Consider the following 17,473-nt stretch of genomic DNA (forward strand, 5'->3'; position numbering starts at 1 on the left):
TTTGGTGTGAATGTGAGGCTCGTAGTCTGTCTCTATGTGTTGGCCCTATGATTGTCTGGCCAATAGTCCATGGTGTGTACACTGCCTCTTGCCCAATGACAGCTGGGATTGGCTCCAGCCCCCCTGCGACACCGAAAGGGGAAAAAGCGGCAAAAGATAATATGGTTATGGTGTCTTGATTATTTTAAAAACATAAAAATGAGTGCTCTTACATTGACTTTATACTCTGTTGGTACTGGGTGACCTCTTGAACACCTCCCAGTTTGTGTAAGTTTTCATATCTTTTTACCTGACCAATGCCTTTCCAATGACTCGTTCCAAGAAAGCAACAGGCCATGTTGTTTTTACATTTTATTAATAGCAACATCAGAGTACTAAATGTACAGAGGACGAATTCAATGAGAATCGCATTTACAGTGCTTGCAAATACAGAGCTTAGTAGTACAAGAGTAACCAAATCAAAGTTACCTGGAAATCGAAACGTTTACCAATAACTACAAAAGGAAGAGATGTGGTTCATAAGACACAAAATAAAAGTTATACAACACTTAGCCGTCTCAGAGACAGACTGGAGTCCCTTTTGTGTAGGTGTGTTATATGTGTGTTTGTGTTTGTATATACTATAGTCATAGGTTTTATACAAAAGTTAACAGAGGTACTCATTGATATATTAAACACAAATATAAAAAGTTTAAGAGTCACAAAGTACAAACTCTTCATTTTTATGGCAACAACACAACTCGAGTCGGATTCCTTCATGGTAGCTATGGTTTGTGATTGTATGTCAGCTCCAACGAACGTGCCCCAAACCCCATCCCGAAAAATCTAAAGTTAAATTGTATAAAACATCCATCACTAGGAACAGTATGCTTGATATGAATGATTTTCTTTTTTTGACACTTCTGTCCAATCTGATTTTGATCAACTCTCAGGGAAAAAACGCAACCATGCATGGATATTTTTCTGATATTCCTCTTGTTTCTTCGCTTTAATTCTGAGGCCCACACTCTCTTCTGAATGCATCACACAGCGTTGGGGACCCTCTATTCAAATCCAATGCTGAAACGGCAGATTTGGGTCATGCAGACTATAGTCTGCATCTGGCAGAGGGACCATGGGAGAATTTAAATGTTGCAAACAAAGTGTTGTTTTCCTTTTCATGTTTCTCATTTTTCAAGTCTTTGACTGTATTGACAAGCACTGACAGTGACAGTGCCTTAGCTCTTGTACATAGAAAAGTAAAAACATGACCCAAGAGGAGAGTCGCAGCCCTCCACTTTAGATTACAGTAAGCGCACAGTATGTGATTTTGTGAAACAATGAGGAAGAAGGAAAATGAAGAGCTACGGATTTCTAACCGATGAAGAATGTATTCAGTAATAACCTTTATCAGTTTATATAGATTCTTCTCCCTGTCTCTGTCCTTTCCACTGACTTCAACTTTACATTCCAAAACCAATTATTTTTTGCTGCGCAGAATATTACCTACTGTAGCTGTAGATTTCCGTTTTAAAACGTCAAATTATCACCATGTCACCATCAATGTCAGTTGTGAAACACTTCTGCATGCTTATCAGAGACCCAAAACTGATGATTAAAACAGAGTTGACACAGTGATTTTTGTCCTTTCTTGAATGCTTTTGATCATGTGAAAAGAAAATGGCTTTGAGGATTTTTATGCCAGCAATGTAATGTAAATTAAACTTTTATTTTGCAAGAATCACAGTCTCTGCAAATAAGTGGAAATCTTCATTTTGTCAGGAAAACCCTCGCTGATTTATAGTTTGTATGTGCTAAAGAGGGCTTCTGAGGAGATGTGGTTACCGCAAAATACTTTCCACATCATTGTGGGAAAAAAGGCAGATCAAGTCTTTGGTTTCTACGCAAGACTTTCCCCAATCTCCACCTCCCTCATTCCATGATTTCAAAATGAATATCTATATGAACTAACGGCTGATGCTTCCTACTAACTGGTAGGAAGCATCAGCCGTTTGGTGACAAATTAACACCAGGTCAGCCAAAGTGAAACCATCTGTCATTCATATCCTGGTAATTTTGATCCAGCTCAATTTATCAGTTTCATCAATATGAACCATGAATACCAAAGTGTCAGCACAGACTACAGAGTGGTATTTCACACTTTCTTTCCCTCACAATTCTTCTTTCGGCAGCTTTACCTTCTTAGTTGATATACTGATAATTGATAAAATTAGGTAGTTATCACAGCTGTTACAGTAAAGTGTATTGTAAATCATTCATTTGCCTAATAGTGATATGCACAAGTATTTAGGGTAATAAAAACAATATGAACAATTGATGAAACACAGTTTAGCTAGAATGTAGTTGGTTACTTTCGAACTTAGGGGACTGATATGACAGAATGTGTTTTGCAGGTTGAAGTCTATCACTTGGTTTTTTTTTTTTGTTGAAAAAGTAACAAAACTAAAAATGCTTTTTTGTCAATTATTGCTGTCGCCGAGCGAAATCGGGAGTTGGCTGTGATGAAAACCGACAGAACAGTGGCCTTTACTTTGGCTGCCTAAAGGTGATAACATCTGCATACAAATGCAGATACAGATGCAGGGCACTCCCCCTCTGGCTGTGATTGAGGTTTAATGGCTGTTGCCAAGTAGCTGGACACAGCCAGCTTGTTGTACTCCCCTTAATTACTCCTATTTCAGGAGGTCCCACGCAACCATACAGATCTGTCTGGGTGCATTAGAGTGTACTTAACCCCCAGGGGATAGCAGCACATAAATAGCATTAAAAGACATCCGCCGACCATTTGTTTGCAGTAGTTTATGCTCCTCTAAATGTCCACACTGTATTTGGGGGTTTTGGTCTGGCTTACAGATGACTGAACAAGCCTAGTTGCTGACAAGTGAAGATGTGAAACATTGTTTTGTGTATCCACGGTAAGATGTAATTAACAACACATCTTTTTTTACTCTCCTTACTCATCAGAATGTAGAACGGGGGACAAAATTCTCTTGAAAATTAGCACTTTTTTTATTCTTTTCTCAACCTGACAAATGCAAAAGCTACTGCAGATATGAAAGATGCTTTGGACAAACCAAATGCAAGAGGCCAAGGCCCTGAATCAGCACACACAACGTTCACTGCCTTTAAAAAACCATTTGAAAAGACGCTTCTGAATGAAGAATGCTTGTGGCCTTTTTTTTTTTTTTTTACTCCTGTTATGAAACAATCTACACTGGAATTCATGTTGAAATGATGTTTGAGAACAGACAGTAATTTCATTTCCAAGCCAACCATGAAAAACAGCAGAAAGCCAAGATGTGATCCCAACAGCTCCTCAAACCCTTCAGCACTCATCCATCCTGACTGATAGTCACTCTCTCAAGTGTCTGAGCTACTGCAGCGTCTACTGAAGTATTATACTGGTTAGCTTGATATATAATACAAGAACTGCTTGAAAGTGCAGGTAGGAAGCTTGGCACAAGGTTAGTTTTTTTTTTTTAGTTTTAAAAGAAATACCGTTGTACACATGTAAACAAAGACACTATCCCCAACCTATCGAACCTCCCCCAAAAAAAGGAGAGGTCTTGAAAAACACACCTGTACACAAATAGAAGCAAATATATAGAAAATACATTTACATGTGTGTAATATACAGTAAGTTTTCATAACCCTCTGACTAGTAAGATAACACTCTTCATTCAAAAAAATATATATGTCAAAGAAGCAACTCCACAGCCTGACACACACTGAGAGGCTGAATCGGTATGGATCATTCATGAGAATGGTTTTCCTGTTGTGAATGGGCAAAATCCAAAGTTTTTGCACCACAGTGTTTAACACATGCCGTCTCTGCCCCTCCTGAATGACTCACGTTTACTCATGATGATCTTACGGGGGACAACCTGTTTTTCCTGAATCCTTTATGAAAGTAAGCCTAAAACCCCCTGTAAGCCAAATATTGGAGATCTACTGTTAACACCCAAGAAAACACCCTTCTTCAATCTTTACATATTGCTGTGTGCAGCCCAAAAAAAAGTTTACAATTACAGAGGTTTTCTTGTGCTTTGTACAAACCCATAGCACAATGAAAAGGTAGACTCATAGGTGGCTTCCTCAAAAGCTTTTTCCACTCAAAAATAATCTGCCTTCCAGAGCTTGAGGTCGATAGTAAAATTATCGGTGCTAGAAGGCTCTTTGATGAGCTTTAGTGTTCTCCCTGACCAAAGAGTTATCCCACCTTGACTTAGGAGATAGTTAAAACCAATTTGGCCGCGGCTTATTGGTTTTTTATAATCCCCCTGTTCCTTCAGGAATACATTAACATGGTACGAGTGTTTCAGGTTTTTAAAAGAACAAAATTGAACTCTTTCTCCTTAGTTTTAAATTTCATTTCCACTCTGTTTCCCTCAGCACCAATTAAAACCTTTTTGATTTGTGCACAACTGCCAACTACCTGGCTGTGATAGCTGAAAGTTTGATATGCTAGAAATATTCTCCTCATGTATTGAGTAGAACTGGCTCTTAAGAGATCTAACTAACACTTACTATACATTTTGGCGGGGGGGGGGGGGGGGGGGGGGGGATCCTCCCTGCTTGCATTAAAAACACATTTTTCATAATTTGGGATACTTCTTTGCTGTACCATGATCACAGATTGTTCTTCATTCATATCATCAGAACTGAGAACAATTTCAGAAGCCACCTTTAAGAAATCTTTGTTATCTGATGTTTAGGTTTCAAAATGATGGATCAAAAGTGAGCAGGGATATCTACCCACAATTTAATTTAAGTTCTAATATTACAAATTATTATTCGAGTTATTTGACTGCGAAGATCATACTGAATCAGCTCCACCCTTTCAGAGATCAAGCTCAGATCTGAATCAAATACCCCATCACTTATCAAAAACGGCCAGAGCTGGACAGACCTGAGGCAGTATGAATGTCCTGTCCAGCTCCATGCAGTTTGCCCTTAGTCTGAGCATGCATTTTCTGCAGTGGGATGTGTTGCACCAGTGATCCTGCAACACCGTAACCTTTTGTTTGCCTTTTTTTATTAAGAGAATCAGGTGCAAATCTTAAATAATAAGTTTGTTTGGCTGTGCACCATGCACGTGCAGGTGGTTTTCTTGGTAATAATCTCAGGATAGGAGTTATTAAGTAAAGCTTGGGTAGGCAAATTGGAAGAAGCTATTAGGAGTATGATTTTGAACGTGCCTTCACAGAAATATGCAACAGCAGCCCAGGTGGTCGAGTCACTGATAGAGCAGAGTCATCAGTTCTAATTCTGGGGTCACACCACATGTCTGAGCAGCGCTTCAAGTCACCTGCAGTGCTGCTGATTCTCTTAACATTGAGTCTGCCTTTATTTATAATCGTAATGTTTCATCTCATTTTAGAACACATTACCTTTTGTAATTAGTTTAGACAGAGATCTGAAATTGATTCATGCACTTTTAAATGTGTTTAATAAATTTTTTAATTCATTCTGCATGTATAGACTTTACTAATCAATTACACAGACTGTGTTCAGAGAGAATCATGCATGGTAAAACAGAATGGGCTGTTTATTCTCTCTTTGTGCTGTGCAGCAGCAATGAGCTGCGTCTGGGCAGAGCACCTATGCAAGCTGTGTGGCTGCTCTAACCTGTTAACATGCACACAGAAATGAAAAGCAAGAGGTTTCAGAACACGCTGCTCAGTCGTGCACTGTGCGCCAAGCTTAACCATCTCCTACTGTCTCTTTCTGCCTTCTAGTGTGACTCGCTGTTGAGCTTTAGTTGTAGAAGACTTGTGGTGAATGAGCCTACAGGCAGAGTACACGCAGGTAGACTGGCAGGTTAATCATTCCATCAAGCTAAATGAAATGATTGAATATGGCTTATTACAAGCCAAATGATATGGGGTTTTATTTTTATTGATTGCTTATAGGACGTAAAGAGAATTTTACAGATATAACAAAAAATGCCTCTCACATAAATTGCCTACCCTAGCTTTAATAGTGCTGGATCCTTAGTGCTTTGGACCTCTACTGTAAGGTCTGTGGCAGACTCTCGTGTAAAAAAATAGACATAACTATTCTGTTTTTTCTTTTAAAATGGGACCAATAGAAACAGGCTTTTCAAAATCAACACTTCAATAAAGCATATACCGTGTCTTTTTTTCCACCTCCCCCCTGACTAATAGAATAGTGCTTCATATAAATATCTTTTACACTCTTTTATAACACATTTCTTAAAACTATTTCAAAACATATTCAAATACATTTGTCACATTTTTTTAATCTTTCACATTTCTTTAAAAAACAAAAAAACAAAAGAAAAATGTAGTTGGAGTTGATACAGGGTTAATATAGCACTCATTAAGTCCATAAGTTGTTGTTGTTGAATCTTCCTGCTATCCATGTTGTGGCACATAGTGGCATTATTGGCACATTGTTCAGAAATACAGTTCATATCTTCCCCCCACAGCAGCTCCGTGGATTCCTTTCACAAGTGTCAAGTGTTTTTTTTGTTTGTTCTTGAGACGTACTCAAAGTCCACAGTCTTGTTCCCCCAAATCCTGTAAATATACCTATATATAATCTATAACTAAATGACTGTACGTTCCTGGAAATATGGAGTGGCAGCAATGTGGCTGCTCTGCTTGTCATCGCTAGAAAAATAAATATCTTAACCAGTGTCCAAAGAGTGATCACGCTATTTTACAAAAGACGCTGTTTTGTGTGTTTCTTGTTTCCAACTCGATCCTGTGGAGATGTGGAGAAAAAAAAACCCTCAGAATTATAATGGATACACTGGAACCAGTCTGCTTTCCCTTATGTAAAAGAAAATTAACATGGCCTGAAATAGATGCATGCCCAGGGCCTTTCTTGCACTAGAAGAAAAAACCTTTTCTGTACTTTGAATGCCTGCTTTAACACACAGGCATACATTTTATTTGCAGCAAAATGATAAGGGATCTTGTGTCTTTAAGGACTACAGCATTGGTAGCATGCAGCATAGAGAGGCGAGATGACTGAGACTAATGTGTGTCCAGACAACGCTATGGCGCTCTCCTCTCTCTCTGCGCTACCTGCAGGCAATTTATTCCTTTAAAATCTGGGTCAATAGCAGACGTTACATCTCCCCTCGAGCCTCCACCAATAACACTGTGGGGCCGGAGCATGTGTTTAACTTTCACGCTTTGAATTTCAGATGCAGGCCATTCTTGCATAATTAGTCATGCATAAAAAATATGTCACAAGTCATGTTAAAGTGCCCCTTTACTCTAAATATTCAATAGAATATACTGTTGGTGTGAGAATGAGAGTGGTGACATATATATTAATAAAGGTGGTCATATATTAAAACTGAAATCCCTATCGTTGGAATACAGTAAATCATTGATGATATATCTGCTCTGTTATCTGAACTTGAGACCTCTGATAATTCCCTGGCCTGGATTTCTCTGTCCTTTTTTTTCTCATCACTGTTCAGGAGATGGAAAGCAGCATAATTATGTCAAATATAACAAACATATGCCAAGTTTCCATTTATTCCCAAAGTGGGACAGGTGGCTAAGGCTCAGACGGTGATATTGCAAGACGACAAAGTGGCACAGTACCCACCAGCGTGTGTATGGAGGAAGTCTCTTCCACCCACATGAAGTGAACAAGGCCTTCAGCTCGTCAACATGAAATCTCGAACCATTTCTCTGACACAAAGGCCACAGGAATCAGTTGTCTTTCAGTGGGGGAAGGCCTGTGGGATAAAATGTAAGAGGTAAGAGCTCAACATGGACTCAAACTGCTGTGTGTCTGTTTGATTGGTTAATTTTACGACATGTAATCAGTCCTGAGATGTTATTTTTACAAAAATAAAGAACACTGAACTTTTAACAAAAATCAGAACACTTCTCCCCCCCTTGTTCCGTTTCACTCATGTTTTCCTCTTTAACAAAGGACATCCACTGTTTTCACTAATTTATGAAAGACAGACCATATGCTTGCACTCCAGTCTGGTTGCCATGGTAATGATGATAATGGAAATGGTGTGACTCTCTTGTTCCAAAAGAACAGTATCCATAAAAAGGACAGGCTGCAGGAGATAGTTAAAACTAATTGACAGCGTCTTATTGGCTAGATTTTGACTGAAAATATTTAGAAATTGACTCAATAAACAAAAACAGAAAATAGCTTAATGACTACATTGCCATGCAATGTAGTCAACAACAATAGCGGAAGAAGCTAAACTAGCGCGTCTTTCTAAGGCTACATTTTCCAGGTCTAGAGCTGCTGCTGGACAGGATTCAATTCAATTTTTTTTTCTTTTCACGTTCATTCTTGGAGATATTTCCTTCAATAAAGAAAACAATTAAGCACATGGAGCTATTAAAACAGACTATCACTACCAAGGGAAGTTAAATTTTGTCACAGATGAACAATGAGCGCTGGTGAGAACTGGGCGATGCCAACGCAGAAATCACCATCAATGGACACACGGCCCTCAAAGATGGATAGAATATTCTTGTTTTTAACACTAGTTAAGACAAAAAAATTAAATAAATGAAGAACATAATTTGCTTGCATTTGCTTTTTTCTGGGCTTTTTCATTTCACGTGGAGGTAATTAGAACATTTCTCCCCTCATAAAACATTCATAATTAGGAAGCAGACACTGATTTCTTAACCCAATTTAAATTGATCTGTGTCATTTCACTTGGATTTCAAAAGATTTAGGCCATTAAACTCTAATTATATTAGTGATAATAACTGCAGACACAGACATCATTATGGAAAAAGGGTATTTGGATTATCAGTGCTGGCTGACTGCAGTCTTTTTTATTTAGTGAGCATCCACCCTCTGCAAAGAGTGACTGGTCCTGAGCCAGCATACCTGTTTCCGTTGTAAGCGGTTTTGTACACAGGCGTCTGCTGGATCATCTCATCAGTGTAAATCGGCACTGCAGTCCGAACGCACTCATGTGAGCACTGTAGGCTTTCATTGTAGGCAGTGAATATGTCCACCTTGCTGGGAACCCGGGCTGGGGTGAAGTCTGTCAGGTTTTGGCAACTTTCTTCCTGCTGGTGGATCTTGCGCTGATGGCTATTGTGGCGGCCATTTCCTGACTGTGCACAGCTACAAAAACACGCACCAAAGAGAAGAAACAAACATAAAATCATACCTTGTACCTACAGTCTCCTCAAGTGCCTGTTTTAGAAGAGTAAAGGAATCTTTCCTACCAGTTTTTAAGGACGAGTGTTGTGATCAAGGCTGCGATAACCATAATGAGAGACACAGTGATTGTGATTATCTGGTGAACTGCCAAACCTGCGAAAAAGACAAGAATAAAAACAAAGGTATGTTGTTAGAATCATTTGTGAAGCGAGTGTTTTTAAAGCTTCTGTTGCTCACATCAGAGAGCCATGCACTCGTCTTGTCTTTTGTCTTCTGTACTATACAAACCCACTGCTCTCTACAAAGCATCGAGGGCAGCTCACTGCCCTGAACAATTTTGCTCTTCAGTAAATATTGATGACATCCTCAGCCACTGCTTTTCATAATTGAAGGATGATATAAATAATTCCATTACAGCATAGCAGACTGTAATGGATAACCCCGTCCAAATTTTCTCAAAGTATACCCACACCTCTCTTTATTCTTATGATTCAGGTCCAAATTCAAAAGTGTTTAGTTAATGTGTAAGTGTATCAAACAGGATGTAAACTGATGTCTCGCTCAAAAAGTAAGAAAGGAAAATAACTTCCAACTCTCTAATAGGTGGTTTGCTTTTCAAATCATTTTCTCACCTGAGATTACAGCTCTGCATTTTGCTCGAAGGCTTTTATTGCAACTCTTAACTGAGAACAAATGACTTGATATGTTAGATCAAAAAGCTATTTGATCAAACGTGATCCTGTTGGGTAGTCAGAACTCTTTGAAAAGAAAGCCTGGTAATGAATGCAGGGGAGAAGAATGAGGATACACTAGTACACGGGCATTAAAACTGGGTAATGCTATTCTTGAAAACAGCATCGGAGACACATTTAAGACAATGTTATAGTTTTTTTCAATTTTTAAATACTTGGGGAAAATATAGACAAATTCTTCATCTGAATAACCAGCCAATTAAAGAGCAGAAATGATGCATGCATAATAAGACTGTCAGACCGATATCAAACATACGTGTCTAGATGGGTGGCAAGATGGATGGCAAGGGGTGGCATGGGCACCACCTTAAAATCTTATTGGCCACCCCAAAATCCTTACTTGCTGGAGGTGGGTCTTGTTTATGTTGAAATCCACCATTTAGGCTGTACAGATTCCTGTTTGCAATTTTTGAAATACTTCACACTGTGACTTTGGATGTATTTGTTTGAATCCTTCAAGAATTCAGCTTAGAATATGCGTTTGTCGCCATTATCTTGTATTACTTAAAAAGTCGATGTGATTAGTGCAGACGTAATGGGATAAATAAATGATCTTCATTCATGTGTGGGCACACAAACTTCAGGCGACCCCTGCACAAGTCAGTGTCCCAGTAGGGCCACCCCTGTACAAAAAAGTCTGGACATGGCCCTGCAAATATAATATTTTAATGAGTATCAAATTCTAAATAAGAAAATAAGTGGCGCAACACTTAAGGAACAACTTGTTTCACTCATGTCTAACTTCATCAGCAACAGCATTTGTGGTTTATAACACTTTCATTTACAGATTTGGGTTGTTAACTTGAACTGTACAATTTGTCAATTTGATTGAACAAAATAGAAAAATTACGTTTTGTCAGAACTGAAGACCTTGTTATGAAAAATTGGAGCAACTTCAAGCTGCGTTTAAAAGCCTCTTTGAATCAGCAGAACACACATCTGTAAATAGTTACTGCACTGAAATACAAATGTGATAATGAACATGCTGTCTCTTTACACATCAAGATAAACAAACAGCACAAGCCTCTTCAAGGCTCTATTCCAGTTTCCTACATCTCAAGAGGAAAAAAAAGGCACTTTGACTCCGACATTTCCATTTTGTTTGCCTGCTGCCGTTTATTATTATTCCTTTCTTCTTTTCATAGCTTCCAGGTACATAACAGGGGGTTTCATCTGAGCTTTTTTAAATTGAAAATAGCTGCCCCTTTTATATCTATAGTGGAGTTACGGGTTAGAAAAGCGAAACATTGTGCTGAAAGATGCTAAACTGTGGCAAAGTTGACAATTCTTTGTGTCTCTTTCAGTCACTCCTTCTCAGAAACGTAGCCATTCAATCCATTTTAAATCTTAAATATGAGGCAGAATAAAAAGGTAACCTCAGGCAGGACTTGACTTTTACATTCCTTCTTCATACAAACCAAATACTGAATAAATCTGCCTACTCATAGATATTAGTTATTATTATTTGTTAAAATAATAGAACTTGATTATAAATCCTAAAAGGGCGGTAGAGGCCCAAATACAGTCTCATTCTATTCTATATGCCCATTGTCAATGAATAAAGGACTCATGTAAATATTGATGCTATTGATCGTGTGATTCGGGAAAGCTTTGAGCAGCCATCTTTGGTATAATCGCATATTTAAAAAGAGCAGTACAAGCCAAATCATCATAATTACACATGATTTTTTTTTTCAAAACTTCCTTGCTGTCTTGTTTTACAAGGCAAAGCCATAAAAATACTAGTTAAATTGCAACATAGCCCGCTTGCAGATATGAGAATGGATCAAAGCATCACTGCTTGGCCCCTTTATTCTCTTTGACTAAAGTACAAAAGCATTTTCTTTTTTAAACTATTCAGAGTTGTGCATGCTGATCTCTCACTTTTGCCAGAAGACTGTAATCCCAAAACAAAAGAGTACAGTACATGTCTAAAATGAGGATAAGTGTGAGACTATTGTATGGTTAGTGTGTTGTGTAGATGTGTGAGTGATAGAGTTGGCTCAGATGCAATGACACACGGCAGCAGGTGACCAGCTGCACAAATAAGAAAAAAAAAACTGTAGAGAAAAGCTGCCATGATGAAAATGCCCAGGTGGACCTTATACACCTCACTTCTCTATCAGCCAGCTGCCAAGCCGCTGATCCAAGGCAATTTGTCTTTGGAATGCTCAAAAGGAAGTGCTGCCCCGTCATTTTGGAAAAGCACATGGCCTCTCCTCTGCCTGCCTGCTGCTTGGACAGCCTCCTCTTGGATAATAAACTTCAGTTGGCAGGCCCATGCAAAAGGCAGGCCAGGTCAACCCTGGATTAATGATATCTCTGGCTGTCTCAGGAAAGCTTTACCTTCGCAGCCCAATCAGAGTCCCTGCCACTGCAAAAGCAGATTAACTTATCTGACAAGTCCTTTTCGTTTCGCTCATATCCTCTCTCTCTATCCTCCATCTTCTTCCTTCTTCTCTGCCTGTCTCCGGCTGATATCAAGGCTGTTAAGTTAAAAGTGTTTAGTCATAAATTAACATCTGTCCAACTTCAGACATAAAAGAGCTCGCCCTCTGACCTTAATCATTAGCTGAGGTCTGACAATTGTTTCATTTTAAATTGATGTCAGTAGGAAATGAGGCACTGAAAAGTCAGGAGATTTTAGATCAAAACCTTCACTTTGGACAGATACCCTGTAAAGACATGCCCCAGTAAGATTCTGTAACACCACCTTCATATAGATGGTGTTAACGTTATATTACATGACATCGTGTTGTTAACAGTATTTAACATTATGTTTGTGTCAAAACCTGCTCTGCTGCTGTCACTGTAATTGACTCCTCAGCTGACAGCCATGGATGATAGGAAGAATATGAAGGTCAAAAGAAGAAGGGATAAAGGTATGGGGTCGAGGGATGAAGGGATAAAGGTGAGGGTTGAGGGATGTGGAAGCAGGTCAAGGGTAGAGGGTAGAGGGATGAGGGGATGAGGATAAGGGTTAAGGGATGAATGGATGAATCTAAGGATGGAGGGATGTAGGATTAAGGGATGAGGACACAGGTTGAGAGATGAATGGATGAAGGTAAGGGTTGAGGGATGTTGAAGTGGATTAAGGATGGTGGGATGAAGGAATGAAGATACTGGTAGAGAGATGAATGGATGGAGGTAAGGGTCGAGATATGCTGAATGAGGGAAGAGAGTAAGGGTGGAGGGATGTGGGATAGAGGGATGGGGATACAGATGAAGAGATGAACGGATGAAGATAAAGGTTTGAGAGATGAATGTAGGAAGAACAATGGCCTGCTGTCAGCTGATGCGGGTACGACTTGAGGAAACCAGAGGGGTCGAGACTCTGGGTCGGTGGGCATCTCTTTGTTGCTCTCTGCATGGAGCCACCAAGACAAACTCCAGGCCGAGCTTTTCTGATATTGTTTAGAATGTTATGAACGTGGGATGACGTCAGAATCACATTTGGTATGGTTTATCCGTTTTTAAGTGGGTGTAACGAGTATTTGGGAAAGCCAGATATCAAGGACATCTGATGTTTGCTGTTGATTGCATCATTATGAAATGTGGAAATAGCATACATTCGGCAAAGGTCAAGAATTTGTATTCTCTCATTTTATTCTGCTATACTTTTGCATTTTGACAGACAGCATATGTGTCACAGCTTTGTAATAAGTGCTCCTTTCTTTCTGCAGTGATAATCATTTCCAAATACCCTTTTATGCCATAACTTCTCAATACCAATAAAGCCCAATCAAACATTAATTCAAGCTGACATTTGAAGCCAAATACAAATGATCTTTCCTGGTAAAGCTCTAGTACGAAACAACAACAATTTCTGGACAGTACATTTAAGGGTGCTGGGATATAGATAATGAAATGCTGACAAATCTGAGTGCAAATGCTAGATCTATTTCCATCCAGCGCTGCCTGTTAGAGGCATGGAAATCAGGCCAGGCTGTCATACTCAATGTGTCCGAGCAGTCAATTTGAAAAAAATTACCTTCGGTAAGTCACCTTGCTTTATAGATATCCTGATAGGTTTTGTTTGGTTAAATCTGTGCCTCGGCCAAGAGGGAGATAGAATGGGACTGAGACGAAAAAGGATACTGAGAGGAGGGGACAGCTAGCTTGTGACCTCGAAAGCTGCAGGATTTGTGCCCCCACCACTTCTCACAGCAAGAAATAAATGAGATTTGGGCCTTCATGGCCATGACAGTTTGATGAACACGTCAAAGGAAAACATGGGGGGTAAATTAAATTTCTCCTTGCTGCCTACTTTTAATAAAAGATCTCCAGCTTAGACCCAAACGCAAAGCCTGGAATAGCAAGTAATGTCTGATTTGTAGCACCTTTAAAAAACTCATCAAAATGTTTCTTCCACCTTTGTCCCATATTTAGACTGAACAGGTTACAGATATGTGTTCTGTATCTGTATTTATACAATGTTTAAGAGAGCTTGAATTTCTTTCTGTCTGCCTTTCTCTGTCTCTCTCTTCAACCATCAAGGCAAACAACGGTCCACATATAGTTGAGTTCTGCTCAAGGTTTCTGCATGTTGAAAGGAAGTGTACCCTTGTTGCTCTTGCCAAATTATGCTTAGGATACAAATTATTGGCTCTCTTTACATAAGAGGATGAGAAGTAATAGTAATTTCTAACCTTCACGATTTCAATGAAAAATACCCGTCACTACAACTGATTTATTGATGACACCATTAAAACAAGCCTCTTCTTTCACTATATGAACATGTTTGAGAATCAGATGAATAGCATGTTCTGTAAAGTGTTATGCATGATTGGAAGACTGTAATGGAACTTGACAAGAGAAGTCCATTCAACCATTTTTCAAAGCAGCTATTTTATCTTGTCATGGAAGAAAAAGCATTGATTTGAATGGTTATATTAATAATGGCCCAGTTCGACTACGAGTGTTAAGGCAATATGATGGAAAGCATGTTTTCTCAATAACACGAGAGAAGTGGCTAAATGGAAGAAGACCTGTAATTTTCCTACTACAGTATGAGATGTCCATATGTCTTGTGTGGAAAAATCCTAGAGCTCAAATGTGCAACAGGTAGAAGAAGGTAACAACATTAGCATTAGCTTCTTCCTTTGCCAAATGAAGACACCATGAACAAACATCCACTTCATAAAAACAGACACTTAAATTCATATGACAAATATCAATTTCCAAAGAAATTCATGAAGGTAAATTGTTCTTATTTAGGCTTGTGAATATAATTCACAAATAATTTGAAAATAAAAATTGAATACAGCGTAGACTCTATAAAGCTCTTACTCCTTGCTGTCTGACTACAGGATATAAACCTGCCTCCTCCATGTTAACAGATAGATTATTGGGGAAGCAGAGTAGAGTAGGAAACTTACTAACACTATCCAAAGACTCTATTAACTTTTTAGAAGTGTGATGTCTGCTTCAAACCGCCACAGGAATCTTTTCTGTGTGGACTGATATTTGTTGTTTTTGGTAAGTTAAATGTGTGCTTTGGTCAGCAGATGTAGCATACATTCAATACTGCAGCAGGGTCTCCACTCTGCAACTCTGACTCCAAATGACATCATGAGCACAGCATGTCAGCACACGCCGTGGGGGTGTTTTGGCTTTAACCTTCACAACATAAGGAAATGGAGATGCACTGTCCGCACCAATACACCAAGTCAAATTCCTTGTATGTGTAAATGTACTTGGCAATAAACCTCGATTCTGATTAAGTCTTTGGAATACAGCCAACCATTATAACAACAGATGGTACAGCCCATGATATGCAAACGTTTTTATGGCTTTTCTTTTTTTACCTCGTTGAATCTCGGTATTGTTGTTTTGCTAATTATATTTTTGAACTGTATTTTGACCCGTCTTTACCAGTGGTTCTCAACTGGTGGGTCAGGACCCGAAAGTGGGTCGCAAATGTGTGCCTGGAAAAAAAGTTTCAAAAAGTCTATGAAGAGCTTTTTTTAACACGTTTGTTTTGTTCTGTTTCTTTGTTCTGTTGAATGTGTTTTACTGTCTGAGGGCCAAACTGCATAATTTTTCATGAGGGATTGGTTTGAAAAATATTAGAAATTTTGGTTGCGGTATTTCATAAAGGAGTTGATTGTGGGTCCTGAGGCCATACCAGTTGAGATCCTTTGTTCTACACCAGAAGCCATTAATGAGAAGAAGATAATTACTTTTTATTTAGTATGCATGTTTATCTCTCGGTATGTTGGGGTAAGCCCTATCAGGCATCCACTTGCAAAAAGTCATTAAGGGTTAATAGTTGCTACACCCACACAGTATAGGCATAACAGCTTCTAAAAAATGTAACACAGTTACAGCCTGCAGAGGTTGAGCCACCACACTCCTACACACGATGCACAATTGTACCGGCGTATTTAATACATGCAGAATGACCCTTCTCCTCTCAAACAGAGCACCTGAGCAGGACAGGAAGACTTCCGTCAAAGGTGGCCTGCTGATGGATGGAAAATGCCAATTAACTGTGGTGTCAAAGTGTCAATCTAGGCTGATTTCCACTGAGTCACCAAGCAATCTAAAACACTTATTGAAGAAGAGGGTGCTCAGAAGGGGGGAGGGGGGAGGTAGGGGGGCACAGAGAGAAAGTGGAGGAGAGAGTTGAAGAGGAGGTGATCAGAAACAATTACTCTACATGCCTTTTCTCTCAATGTCAAAGGCAATGCTGCATAATTCAGTCAGGCTGGCAGGCTAAAATGTCCAAAAAGGGGTCATCAAAGTAAATTGTTTCAATGATGGCATCCCTTAAAGGGGGGTTACACTTTGTCTTTGTGCACCTGCCTGGAGGTAGCTCATCCTGTTTAAAACAGACAAATGACAAATAATGGCAGCTTTCAGGTGGGAATGAAATGACATTGATACCAAGGAATTTTCCATCAAGAAACATGTGCGCTGTCATGCTGAGGACTGAACGTAACACTTCAGCGAAGGTAAAGCTTCTGGAATTATTTTGCGAGTAAATGGGCTGGTAAACATGTCATGCACCTGCAATGTGTTTGATTTAAGCCAATACTTGTGCATGCTCTATCATTCTATTTGACTGTCCTGTTGGGTAATACTCAACAAACCACAATCTTCTTTATTGCCTTTATTTTAGAGGTAGGACAGTGGATAGAGTCAGAAATGAAGAGAGAATTGGGAACGACATGCTGGAAAGAGACCACAAGTCAGATTTGAACCCGGGCCTCCTGCTCTAGAGGACTTTAGCCTCTGTACATGGGCGCACACTAACCGCTAGGCTACCGGCGCCCCCAACCAACCAATGTCCTTAAAAAATAAACTCAAGAGAGTTTAGAAAATGAGGCTCGTGTTAAAGTCCTCGGCCATCCTTAAACAACATCTCCTGTACTCATAGCAGTGTTTCAGTCGACATGTGCACTTCTCTCTATGCAGTCCATGAAGAAAGAGATGAGCAGCATCTGCTCAGTCTGGTCCCTTCATCTCCTCTTGGCTTTCAGGGAGAGGGGGTTTGACTCTGCACGCCTGTCACCAGGCATCATCGTTTAAGTCGATTCAACGCTCAAGCAAAGGGGATTCAGTTTTACCCACTTTATTGA

The 17,473-nt window shown here is 39.4% G+C and overlaps 1 protein-coding gene across 1 annotated transcript in view; it reads right to left on the reverse strand.

Annotated features, from left to right (window-relative positions):
- Window positions 1–338: 338 nt before the first annotated feature.
- ajap1 (adherens junctions associated protein 1) overlaps window positions 339–17,473 on the reverse strand; it is a 52,132-nt gene continuing 34,997 nt past the window's right edge. Inside the window, exons 3-6 of the mRNA XM_020638166.3 lie at window positions 9,204–9,291; window positions 8,857–9,099; window positions 7,591–7,723; window positions 339–6,729 (exon numbers count right to left, since the gene is read on the reverse strand). Coding sequence (XP_020493822.1) covers window positions 7,651–7,723; window positions 8,857–9,099; window positions 9,204–9,291 — 404 coding nt within the window. The 3' untranslated portion in view covers window positions 339–6,729; window positions 7,591–7,650. The remainder of the gene's footprint in view (window positions 6,730–7,590; window positions 7,724–8,856; window positions 9,100–9,203; window positions 9,292–17,473) is intronic.

Source organism: Labrus bergylta, chromosome 12 (assembly GCF_963930695.1).
Source record: "Labrus bergylta chromosome 12, fLabBer1.1, whole genome shotgun sequence".
Taxonomy (NCBI): Eukaryota; Metazoa; Chordata; class Actinopteri; order Labriformes; family Labridae; genus Labrus; species Labrus bergylta.